The following is a 13,689-nucleotide window of genomic DNA, read 5'->3' as shown; positions in this document are numbered from 1 at the left end:
TATTTCCTGGGCATTATACTTGTACTATGTACTTGACATGTATGATGTTCTTTAACCCTTTCTATTATCACCCCCACTTTGTAGATGTGGATCCTTAAGACCATGTCCTGGAGATCTATAAACTCAGTCGGAACAAGACACTTATGGGAAATAAGGCTTGAGTTTGACTTTGAAGAATGGAGAGTAAAAAATGAGTTCTCATGTGTGCACTTAAATTATTGAATCCAGGAGCCACCTTGAATTATTTATTATTTTTATATCATCTTTGCCTGAAGACTCTAAGTAGAGCAAGTAGCTCATTATTTTTACAAATATCCTTGTGAGAATTTACAAACACTTTAAAATTTAGCAGTTCATGAAGAACAGTTACAGTGAAAAGGAAATAGAAATTGGGTAGATTGGAAAGAAATTGGGTAGAAAAGAAAGCTATGCTGTGGAGAAGTATGCATTTTCCATTAGAAAAGAGAAAATCATTCTTACTGTGGGAAGGGAGAAATGTCGTGCTATGGAAATTGCCATTATCTAAGCTTGAAGTAATTATCTTCTTCATTAAAGATAGTTCACTGCTCTTCTCTGTTCTAGTGAATGATGCCAGCCCCAACTCATCCTCTATTTCCAACACTCAACATGTCTAATCTGTCATTAAGGCTTGAATGTCTGTAAAAGTTCTTGTTACTGACATGTAAAGATCATTCAGAATGTTTCACTATTGTTATTTATATATAGAAATATGAACAAGACTGTTGGGATGATCATTTTATACATGTATAAAATATATATGTTCTACTGTCTATTCTTTATAGGTATATCATAAATTAAGTACTATAAAACAGAGTTCTAATAAAAGAGAACGAGTTGTGCATTCAGCTAGAGCTGTAGTAACTTGAATACGGAGTTTACCATTTCCTGAGTACATCACTTAACAACTGCAAGCCTCACCTCCTTCATCTGTAAGAGAGTTATCATGACCTTGAAACTAAGTAATGCCTGTAAAGCATATCACATAGTACCTGATACAGTTTAAGACAACAACTTATTTTAGTCATTATATCATTGGATTTTTTCACAAGATACAACATACACTCATAAATGCATACTTTCTAACTGAACAAAAACTATAAGATATACTTTCAAATGATATTTTTAAATAAGATTTTAAGAAATCTTCCTTTTTTTATAGTTATTTATTTTCTAAACTGTCCTATTAATCCAAATCTCCTGCATCAGTGAGAGAACAGATACTCACAAAAGTAGTAAGGATATGGAAAGATACAGCCAAAACAATGAAACACAACTCAAATATTGGAAGAACAGGATCAAAGGCGAATTAAGATAGTGCTGAACAGAGAAGCAAAACAGCTGCTCTGCCTCTTGAGATGCCCAAAGACATAGTCAGGCTGCCCACAGCTGCCCTTAGATTCTGCCAATCCGCCTTTTCTTCTTACTTCATGAATATTCCATAAACCATATACATTCCAATTCCCAAAGAATAGAAATGGTCACCATAAACCTCTGCCAGGCCATTAACAGTCCATAGGTCACATATGGTGACAATGAATCAAACCACTAGTGACATTTCCCAAAGGACTATTGAATTACCAAATGTCATGTAGACTCTAAGGGAAATTCCAAATAAGGAGTGTAAGCACATTTTAAACAAGGCAGCATCACTCAAATAAGTCAACAACCATACAAGTTAGAATACATATTTGAATAAGCAAATTTCAACTGTCTGGTTAGAATTTCTACTGAAACTCAAACCTTATATATTCTTAGAATATTTCCTTCCAATAATATATTTTAAAATTTTGCCTTTTTAAAAAAAAAAAAAAGATTGTATTTATTTATTTGACAGAGAGAGAGAGAGAGACAGCTAGAGAGGTAATATAAGCAGAGGGAGTGGAAGAGGGAGAAGCAGGCTTCCCGCTCAGCAGGAAGCCTGACGCCGGCTTGATCCCAGAACCCTGGAATCAGGACCCAAACTGAAGGCAGATATTTAACAACTGAGCCACCCAGGCACCCCTACAATTTTGCTCTTAACACAATCTTTCTCCTTCTAAATTTCCTTCTCTCTCTCTTTCTCTCTCTCTCTCTGTCCCTCCCTCCACGTCCTCCCTCCCTCTCTTAAATTTAATGCGTTCTCAACCTTCAAAGTCGACCTTGATACTGCCATTCAATGATAACTGACGCTCCAAAGCCAGCTATGCTCTGGCAGGAATCTGGAGTTAGGAGGATGGGTGGTCTCACCTATTAATCACTGTCTTTAGAACACAGATATTCTTCAAGTAAACTGCTGTGGCAATCTGAGTTATTATACAGACATAGTCAAACACTGTAGAGGACATGAAGCCTATGACTTATACTTTGACTTGATTTCCTTCCCACCCTTAAATACTATGAATCTATGCCCTCACAAGCAAATTTAATCTTCTTGACATTGGTTATGTCATTTGCACACAGGCTGTGGCCCATTCTGCCAAGAGGAGTTACTGAGTCAGAGGGGACATAGCCCATTGCATTGGTTCAACTGAGGTGTACTGGCAATAGCAATGGCTCCAGCCAAGAGATATGTTTAAAGGAACGAATGGAAGATTATTGGTCTTCTTCCCACCTTTGGACATTAGGTTTATTCTGATTAAGTGGTACTTTTAAGTATTTATAGTAGTCTGTTACAGCACTAATGCAAGTTCACTTTGAAGACAATGAAAGAAAACTATACTGACTCATTATAAATAGAAAAAAATTTGTATATAAAATATGTCTCCATGGGGTGCCCGTGTGACTCCATTAGTTAAGCAACTGCCGTTGACTCAGGTTATGATCCCAGAGACCCAGAATCGAGCCGGATATCAGGCTCCCTGCTCAGCAGAGAGTCTGCTTCTCCCTCTGACCCTCCCTTCTCTTGTGCTCTCTCTCTTTCCCTCTTTCAAATAACTAAATAAAAACTTTTTTTAAAAAAGTCTCAGCACCTGGCTAGTTCAGTCGGTAGAGCATGAGACTCTTAAAAAAAAAACAAAAAACTCCAAATCCAGAATCTTTGGACTTAAGCAATCCTGGTGTTCGGAAAAAGTTAATAGCTACATTAGAGAGTCGGTATGTTTTATTCTTTCAACATTTTTAGAAAATCATTCGTAGAGATATGTTGTCTTAAAATTTAAAAGTTAATCACTAGTGATATAAAGATACGATATATAGCTTCTAAAGTCCATGAGAAAATAAAGAATAAGGAATTTAGTAGTAAAAATATACTACAAAAGTTATTATTAAGAAAGAATATGAAAAATATTAAAATCAGACCAAATAGAATTTAAAGGAAAAGGTATTACATGGGACAAAAAAAGGTTATTTTATGATAAAATATATGGACTGATATGAAAATACAGCAGTTATGAATCTTTACATGTTGCATATCAGAGCATCAAAGTGTAGAAAACAGAAAAGTCAAAATGTTAAAAAAAATTAACACAAGTCTATCAGTGGGAGAACTGTTTGTATCTTTCTTGGTGTTTGAAAGATCAAGAAGACAAGAGGTGATTTATTAGATGGATGAAATAATAATGTTTTAAGTAAAATTGATTTAACAGCTACAAATCAACTTCTTTCAAATTTCATCAAACATTTACAAGTTTTTAACATAATTCAGAGCACAAGGGAAGTATGAATAAAATTTACATTTGTGCAGGTAACATTTTTGAATATAATGTGATAAAGCTAGAAATAAATAGTAGAGTTAAATTAACATATCCACTTTGGAAATTTTAATATTATCTTCCAAATAATTCTTAGCTTATAGAGAAAAATAGCCATGTAATTGTAGAATATTGAGCAAATAATTATAATAGATATCAAAACTTATGACTTATGGCCAAAGCAGTATGTTATATAGCTCACTGCAATAAAGGAATCTATATTATTAAATAAGAAACAGTGAAAACAAATTAGAGGAACTAAACTCAAGAAAATAGAAAAAGAGTAACATAACTAATCTGCAGAAATATAGAAATAAAATAAATCACAAATCAATAATTAGAAAACAGAAGCAGTAAAATAAATACCCAAGACTTATTTATTTATTAAATTTTTTTGGGGGGGGAAGGAATAGTAAGTAGAATATTTCTACCAAGTCTTCAACACAACAGAGCAAAGCAATTAAAACAACAATCAGAAATGTGTAAACCTGGTGATTCACAGACCTGTACCCCTGGGGATAAAAATACGTTATATGTTTATTTAAAAAAATAAATTAAAAAAAAGAAAAAAAAAACAACAACAATCAGAGGCAGAGAGGGTATAAACTTATCCATAGGGAATGCATTGTCTGGCATTGGATGTGGATTTGTTGAATGAGTTAAAAAATAATAATAATGGAATTAATGAATGATTTAACAGAAAAGGGAATGAGTTATTATTTACAGAAAATGCAATTGATCATTTATATATACTTTTGATTTGGGAAAAAAGAGTGTTAGACCACCACTTGTGGCAACTACAATAAGGCTGTGAGTAAGTGAATGCAGAAACTTGTCTGCTGATTGATGAGGAAGCTGAGTAGAGATTAAGAGAGAAATTGATCTTGAAGGGGGAGGGGGAGATGGAAGGAGAAGAGGAGGAAGAGGAAGAGGAGCTGCCTGTTTGCTTACCTGTCTCCATGAAGATCTAGCTATTTTTGTACAACTGGAGTCCTGAGGAAAACATTACTTTAAAACTTTTTTTTTTTTTTTTAGATCACAGAATCACTGAAGTGCCTAATGTAAATTACAGTAGCTCTTAGATATTTACATCCTTTTAAGTCTGTCCCTTTAGGTCAATAATTCTTCATCTTTGGTGTACATCAGATACACCTATGGTTCATCTTGTTTATTGGCTTTATTTTCTTGTTTAATATAAGGGCACAGGGTGCCTGGGTGGCTCAGTGGGTTAAAGCCTCTGCCTTCAGCTCAGGTCATGGTCCCAGGATCCTGGGATCGAACCCCATATGAGGCTCTGCTCAGCGGGGAACCTGCTTCCTCCTCTCTCTCTGCCTGCCTCTCTGCCTACTTGTGACCTCTATCTCTCAAATAAATAAATAAAATCTTAAAAAAATATATGTATATATATATATATATATATATATATATATTCGGGCACAGACACCACCAGACCCCATGGGATAGTTCTAATGTGGGATTTTATCAAGAACGGCTGCTCTACTTTGTCCAATAAACTCTACTGAAATGACCAATCAACCCATTCAAAGATATCCACAGGTTCCTCTTAATAGTAGACATCAGATTTGGTCCCAGTCAAAAACTTTTAATTCTGACAGGAGTTTTCAAACAACTAGCTCCAGATAAATCTAGCTCATCCAGACCTGTTTAGTTTTTAAGCCATTAATCACAGTTTTAAAGTTTACATTTACAACTACCCTTTTCCGATTTCTTGGATTTTAAATGACTTCCAAATTGTTACTGGGATTTTCAAATTCTCAGTTTTTCCCCTGGATTCAATGTAAATCTGACAAAAAGCTGAAATCTTAAACTGAAGGAGATTAAGTCAAATACCTGCAGAGGTGCTTCCGGAGGCTTTTCTCTCTGCACTGGAGCAGCCGGTATTTCCTGGAGGGCTTTTGATGACTTCCTTTTGGCTTTTTCCATTTGAACATTGGTAAAGTAATTGACAGCAGCAAACTCAATAAGGGCAGAAAATACGAAAGCAAAGCAGACAGCTATGAACCAATCCATGGCGGTAGCGTAGGACACTTTGGGCAAAGAATGCCGTGCACTGATGCTCAGTGTGGTCATGGTGAGGACTGTGGTTATTCCTTCAGAAGCAAAAGAGCAAAGAGACAAAATATCATTACTACTATGCAAACAAACCAACAAACCTTGGGGACTTGGTGGGAGAGGGGTAATAAAGTTTACAATATCTCAAGCCATCTCTTTTGGGAGACTCAAACCCTAGTGGCTCAGTGAAATTAGCATAGGTTTTCAAGTAAGAGACAGGTATCATTAAAATCCTGGCTCTTCTACTTATTGGCTCAGCGTGACTCGGATTAAGTGAGGAAAACTCAATGGGCTTCATTTGATACTTAGCGATTGGGTTCGCTATAAAGATTACAACTATATATAGCACCTATTGTATATTGGGCTGGTATTAGTATCTGAGCCAACCTACCTGAGCAAGTCAACACATACACCTAGCAGGAAGTTAGGTGTAACTTCCTGTTAAAGTTACTTCCTGTTGAAGCACTGCTTCTCAACCAGGAGTGAGAAGTTGATAGCATTGTAATTTGGGGCATCAGAATTTCTGGGATAGGCATGCCCATTGCTATGGAGAATCATGACCAGAAAAATCATGAATTACAGATACTTAAAACTGAGTATTACCTGCTAAATTAATATAATAATGAAATAATAATCTAGTTGCAAAAGAGCTTAATTTATAAAAAGCAACAGAGGTATATTTCTGGAAAAATAGATTTCTAGAATAATTTAGTTTTAAAAATAGTGGACATCTACCATGCATCAGTTTGTGGTAAGCAGGAAAATCTTTGCAACAAGAATAGAGGTACTTCTCTTTCATTAATAGGTTTCTGAAGAATATCATCCTCAGGGAAGCCTTCTCCTCGGCCTGAAAAAAAAAGTCCCCATTCTCAGTGGAAAAAGTCCACTTGTCACTGGAGCTATCGAGAAATGTGTTATTTAAGTATGCTAATAGTTGTTTCTTTTTGTATCTTTGTCTATCTGCATATATCATCTATGTTATCTAGTCAAGCTTGGAGATTTCTGTGAGAATTTACTATACCCATTTAAACTCATCCAAAGGGTGTCTGGGAGGCTTAGTCGGTTAAACATCTGCCTTCAGCTTAGGTCTTGATCCTGGATTCTTGTGATGGAACCCTGCACTGGACTCCCTGCTTAGTGAGGAGTATGCCTCTCCCTTTGCTGTTTCCCTTGCTTGTATGCACATTCTTTCTCTTTCTCAAATAAATAAATTTTTTTAAATAAATAAATAAATAAATAATAAACTCATTCTATATACTTTTCAGAATAGTTCCTGAATTGGGGGGTGATGATGATGATGATGAAAAAGGCACCTAAACTATATATTCCAATCTATGTCAATCCCTCACCAAAAGCCAAAAAATAACATGTTAAACTAAAGAGATAGTGAGCCCCACGCAACAGTAATGGAATAATAATAATTGAAATTAGGGAGAATTTATATTGTCTCCTCAATTCTGCCTTGTTCTCTAATTATTCCATGAACATAGGCCTGTCTCCAACAACCTAATTTAGCGTAGCCTTCTTGAGGGCAAAAATACCTAATACTGCTTCAGTATTTGTCATACTTCATATAATGCCAGATACATAAGTGTGTAACGAATAAAAACGTTTTTTTCACCTCCTCACCAACCCATTTTTCTCCAGTCCAGTCTGAATTATCAACGTTTAGAACATCAAAATTAGAGCAACTGTGTAGTGTATAAGCTATAGATCTTTTAAAATATTCCATAAACTCTACAGAGAAAGAAACTTGAGGATTTGGTTGTATTCCCTCTTTGAAGAAAAAAGGTGTGATTTTTTTTTTTTTTTAGAATTTTATTCATCTAAAACAGATTTTTAAATGTTTGCTGGGTCAAATATGGAGATATTGAAATAGCTATGAAAACGGAGTACTGTGAATTTTTTGTACTTCATTTCAGAAAGAAACCCTAGAACTTTTAGGCCTCCATTTGATCTCAGAAAAATGGCAACATTCCCATGCTGCCTGTGAGATGTAAATTAACCTTGAAAATTTTAGCTACAAAGTTTGAAGATAAATCAAAGTTTTTCTTCTTATTCATAAAAATTTAAGTTTAATGGCTTATTAAGAATTCAAAAATGTTATACAAATTCCTTGTGTATATTTCCTCTATCACAGCAATTATGCTGAAAGCACTTGGAAATAAAATATGAACAGTGCAGCCTAAATAAAAATACTACTCAGAACTCAGAAAATTCTAAAGAACATAATGTGATAACCAAAAAGGAAAACTAAAACTCAAATATAAGTGATTTAGGATTTCCCAGGAGGCTTTGAAAGTGTTCTGTTTTTTGTTGTTGTTGTTTTGTTTTTGTTTTGTTTTGATACCAGAACAGTTTCTCCTGCAGACCTGCAGTAATGGTCTTCATCTTCTCCTGCTTTTTATTGTTGTTGTTTTGTTGTTTTGTTTTTGTTTTGTTTTGATACCAGAACAATTTCTCCTGCAGACCTGCAGTAATGATCTTCATCTTCTCCTGCTGTCAGGGGAAGAAAATCCTTCATTAATGCTAAGTAGGCAGGATATTAATGAAATTATTGAGCCTTGAATTCCAAAATTACTTTCTGATCACCAGTTCCTGAAAATGTTAAACGATGCTGTGGACATAAATGCAAAACATATGTGCTTACTTTCCATTTCTCTTTCACTGGTTTGAGTCAATTTGATTGAAAGTTTGTAGAATATTATGGTTCATATCTTATGAGTGTTGGCAAATTTAGAGAAGTAACCTGTATAAACAATTTGCTAAGTGTTTGAAGTTGCCTTCCTTTTAGACAAAAAGTTTCCTCCGTCTTGTGGTCAAACTTAAAGAAAGCACTAGTATATAAGGAATGTGTTTCTTACAGCTGCTTTTAGAGCATTTGGTTTAATAAACACCAAAAGAGTAGCAAACAGAAGCCAACCCTTCAGATAAGAAGACATGCTTCCTCTGCCTCTAGGAAGATAGTGCATCTGCTCTCAATGGCTTAGCTGGCATCTACCCTGAAAGCATTTCAACAACCATAGAATTTTTTTTGACATGTTCAAGTATTGATGCCAGTACCTGCTTTTATAATGCTGAATATGTACCATATTGGCTGGTCCAGGAACTGGGAGAGGACGTGTAAGAGTAAGCTAAGACTGTGCACAAGAGTAAATTTTTGGCTGGCCACTCCAAGGAAATGAACTAGTAATGATTTAGACATGCCAGCTGGCATTTACTCTGGTTTAACATTTTACTATACTGGAATAATGAGAAGACTTAAAGGCAGACAACGTTGCAGATAGAAGGTCTTTGGAGAAAATTCAGCACACTCTGCTTCCCATATTTACACTAATTAATTTTTTGGGGGGGGAGTCTAATTTTCCATGATCTCTGGTGACATGTCTGATCCAGCATATTCTTTCCCCAAGTGGAGAGGGAAATGAAAAATTAGGGAAAATATATACTTGCCCAGAATTAATGTTTTACTTCAGTCTCATATGAAATAGAATGCTAATGCTCCCCAAATACTTAAAACTTAACTTCCTTAGGAAAATGCCATCTCAGTGCCTCAATGAGCAGTTTAATAATTACCATTCTGACACATCTTAGGTCTTTGAAGACTTAATTATTGTGCATGATTTCCCTGGTCAATCAAAACCAACATCTTGGCACACAAGCACAAGACAGGCAAATGTCACAGTTCAAATGGAAAAAGCTACCCACAAATTATCTTCAGCACACATCTATACAATCTCACTCAGAAGCTCTTGAATACTCCACAAACGCCCACATCCTTATACTTCCTGTGAAGACAGAATGGCAGAATAGAAATGGCAAGGTTCTCGAAGTTAGACAGAAATTGTCCTGGGTCCATCACTTATAAGTATGTAACTTTATACAAGTTTCTTGATTTCTTTGAGTTATTCTCTTCATCTATGAAGAATTAATAAGACCTACCTTGCTGAGTTATTGTGAAGATTACATAAGATGGCAAATCTTATCATCATTGTTATTAGTATTACCAGTATTCTTACTGCATGCCACTTAATTTCCTTACAGTGTCTTATGTGTTGGAAATGTTGGTGGGTACCACTGTAATCAGTGTTGTCCTTCTCCACATCACTGGAAATTTCTATTGTTTGGGGACAAGGGAGATAGGACAGTACAGTGGCTACCAATTTGTGTTCAACCAAAAAAAGCTCTCAAAGCTTATCGAACAATCACAGTAACTCTAAAATACAGAGGACATTCATATTAGAGTATCAAGTAGTGATTCCTAAATGAGGTAGATGGCAGTGTGGACTGTTATAATAATAAACACTTAAATAAAACGTATTCTATGATAGGCTTTGTTCCAAGTTCTTTATTCAAATTAGTTCATTTAACCCTCATAACAACCCTATGGAGTAAGTACAACCCTTCATCCTGTTGTAACACGCGAGGAAACGAGCAGAAGTAACTCATTGGCAGTTTACAGCAAATCAGTGGTAGACCTTGTGGTTAGAACTGAGGTTGCCTGGAGGCAGAATCTGTGTTAAGACACTACTGCCTCTTCATCAGATATATAAAGGACGGGTCAGTATTTTCTGCTCTAGATGTTCTTTAAGATCACAGAAAAGAGATGATAATATGTGTTCAGGTGATTTTATTTTTATTTTCTGATAATAATTCCTAAAACATTGGTATGATTTTTGCCAGGGAAAGTTAAGGGAGTTTGGTCTGTGCTCAGCCTCTGCAGGTACTTCCTGCCCAGTCAGGCTGACTCTGAACATGATATGCAAAGACCGAAGTCTACTCTGCACACTACATGACTTGAGGAGCATAAAGGACCTAACAGGGTGCCTGGTATTACACAAAAACAATAAATATTTTCTGGAAAAGCAATTAAAAATTAAGAAAACCAAGTCCCCACAAAATAAGTCTCCCCTATGTGAGAGAAGTACGAGGGAGAGTAACAAATACATACTAGGTGTATCATGTGCCCTGGGAGGAGTACTGAACATCACTCTGAATCCTCACCAGTCCATGAAGGAGAGAGGCATTAGGATGGAGATGTATACGGATAAAGAAAATAAGTGCCAGATTCCAGTTTCAAGGCCCAATCTACTGTAGTCCAAAGCTTAGATTTGTTATTTTCTCTTTCATTCTTACACCTATTTTTTAAAATTTGTATTAACATATAATGTATTATTAGCCCCAGGGGTACAGATCTGTGAATCGCCAGGTTTACACACTTCACAGCACTCACCATAGCACATACCTTCCCCAATGTCCATAACCCAACCACCTTCCCCCTATATTCATTCCCCTCCCTGCGGCAACCCTCAGTTTGTTTAATACGTAAAATATATTTCATACTTGCAATGTGCAGTTATTATTTAATTGAACCCTCACAACTCTGTGACGTAGGTAGTGCCACAATACTAGCTCACTGGCTTCTTGGGGTCATACCCTGCTCCCCGCACTAACTGTTCTGTAATAGTTTCCCTCATAGGGTTCTTGTGTTAAACCTAAGGTTAAAGGGGGGTGCAGGTGTCTGTGAAAAATTTCCTCACATTCAGATGTGTTGAGGACACTAAGACACCTGATCAGTTCTCTGTAAGGATGGAGAAGTGGGATGAGAAGCTCCTACTTCCCCCAGTGTCTTCTCACCAGCGTCCCTCCTGCTGTGGCGTGATAAGGGATAATATACCATGGTTTTGATCTTACCAACTAGAAAAAGCAAAAGAAGGATGACCTCTCCTGTGAGGATTGTACCTCCAGTCCAGAGAAACTGTGAGCATTTTCCCTCTTATCCTACTACTACCTACTTTTACCACTCACAATCAATAGAAAAAGAATAGAGAAATATGTTATATTAAATAGATATCATTATAACTAGTTGTATTATTTAAAAGCATAGCTGATATACAGAAAGCTTTATTTACAGCTATAAAAATTTAAACCCGGTGTGTTCTGGACCTCATAAAGTTAAGAATATGATATATAGGAAGCCACTATAAAAGCAAAAAGAAGAAAATATGCTTGTGTTCGAAGAGAAAAGATATAGATAGAACATAACAATGAGCTAATAAACTAAGCATATAATACCATCCAACTCAATGCATTGAAACCACATGCATTTTGCTCCTCTTCATTAAAAAGCAAATTATGCTAAGGCTTCATATTCATTCAGCCATGACTTTTGTTTTATTTTTAGTTCCCAGCACATTCCATTTTAACACCTAGATATGATTTTAATTCAATTATACAGCTTTAAGGTAGGAGCCCAAGAATATCATGAAAAGTGAAATCATATCCAGAGTCACTCTTGGTCCCATCTGTCTGGTCTTAATAAGGCAAATAAGATGAGGCCCCAAAGGAAAGGATGGCCTACCTATATCCTCCAAACCTTATTTGTATTGGCTGAGTAAAAATGAAAGCCTATGAAAAGGAAAAAAGAAAAAAAAAAACAAAGCCATATGATTCTTTTCTCAATACAGCTTGATATATTACTGTTTAGTATATTCTTAGGGGGAAAAAAATGATGTTTTAAGAACTATTCCCGTGAATCATGATCAAAATATAACACGAACAAAAATATCCAAGAAATGAATGGCACTTACCGAATACAGTCCTAGCTGGAACTGATTCCTTGTTTATCCAGAACGAAACTTGAGAAAGAATCACTGTCATTATACACGGAATGTATGTTTGAATCATAAAGTAACCCATCTTCCGTCTGAGGTGGAAATAAACTGTCATAACAACATATTCACCTACAAATGAAACACAAGGAAAATGTATTATTGGTTACGCAGGCAATCAGTCAATGACTTCATAATCATATTTCAGACTAACAAATAGTATTTTAGACAAAGAATGATCTGTAGTGCAGAGCAAGCAAACTGAGAAATATATAGTTCCTAACTAGGGAGGAAATGATATTGAACATCCTTACACAGAAAAACACTTTTGTTCTATATAATGGTTAAGTGATTTAATAAATTAAGCTACAACTATTAAAAAAAAACATTTGCAGCACTTTCTATTTTAAAGGCCTGGTACTGTGAAAGCAGTTAGCCTTCAATTTCAGCATTTTCTAAGAGCAGAATTTAGACCTCACTTTTATGGAAAATCACTACAAAAAATGGAAATACGCACTTGAAAATCTAAAGCTTAATTTTGGAAAGAATCGAAATACACAGATTTACGTTATATATACATACTTGCTTTGGAAGAGGCTGTCTTAATGTCTCAGTTTTAGGAAAGAGATGTGTTTCTGAATGTTACACATATGAAGAAAACTACAAAGAGAAACGTGTAACATCGAGCCATATATAACATCTCTGAGTTCAAGCATCTTTTATGGGCATTTAGACAAAAATCTAAAAAGCTAATTAGGGAAACAAATTATAAGATTTCTGGTAGCTGTTGGTAAGTATTTATAATGTGACAGCTGAAAGTGACATATTAAAGTGACTTAGGAAAGCCGTGGCCTTATTCTGACTGTGAGGCCCGATATTCAGAAGACTCAAATCCCAAAATGTGTTTTTCAATCCCTCTTGCAGACTGGAAAATTAATGCCAAGTAGCATACTGACTTTAATCATTAAGCATCTCACCCGTAATGGACTTGATAGTTTCACTTGATACAGTTTGCCCAACCAAGTCATATTGGACTAAGCTCGAAGACTCCTTTGGAACTTCCACTGATTTCTCAGGACCTTTTGTCCAGGTATAAATCATCTCACTCTTTGGATATGCATCTGAATGAGAGCCCAGAATGTGATTAGAGTCAGTGGTCCTTTTTCAGCAGGACTGATGGTCAACACTTAAGAATATTACACATGTTCAAGAAAGATGGAATAAAAGGAAACAATAATCATTGTGATTTATTCAAACATGCTTAAGATTTAGAAAACCTTAGAGATTAAATGAACACACTTGCAACTCAGCATATT

At 35.6% G+C, this 13,689-nt stretch overlaps 1 protein-coding gene across 1 annotated transcript in view; it reads right to left on the bottom strand.

The window, feature by feature from the left end:
• Positions 1-13,689, bottom strand: part of GABRA4 (gamma-aminobutyric acid type A receptor subunit alpha4) — a 69,813-nt gene that overhangs the window by 36,715 nt on the left and 19,409 nt on the right. Inside the window, exons 6-8 of the mRNA XM_082728037.1 lie at positions 13,351-13,494; positions 12,353-12,505; positions 5,541-5,800 (exon numbers count right to left, since the gene is read on the bottom strand). Of these exons, the coding sequence (XP_082584163.1) occupies positions 5,541-5,800; positions 12,353-12,505; positions 13,351-13,494 (557 nt within the window). The remainder of the gene's footprint in view (positions 1-5,540; positions 5,801-12,352; positions 12,506-13,350; positions 13,495-13,689) is intronic.

Source organism: Mustela nivalis (genome assembly GCF_964662115.1).
Source record: "Mustela nivalis genome assembly, chromosome: 4".
Classification (NCBI taxonomy): Eukaryota; Metazoa; Chordata; class Mammalia; order Carnivora; family Mustelidae; genus Mustela; species Mustela nivalis.
The sequence above is the reverse complement of the archived record's forward strand: the minus strand, read 5'-3'. Positions and strand labels throughout refer to the sequence as shown.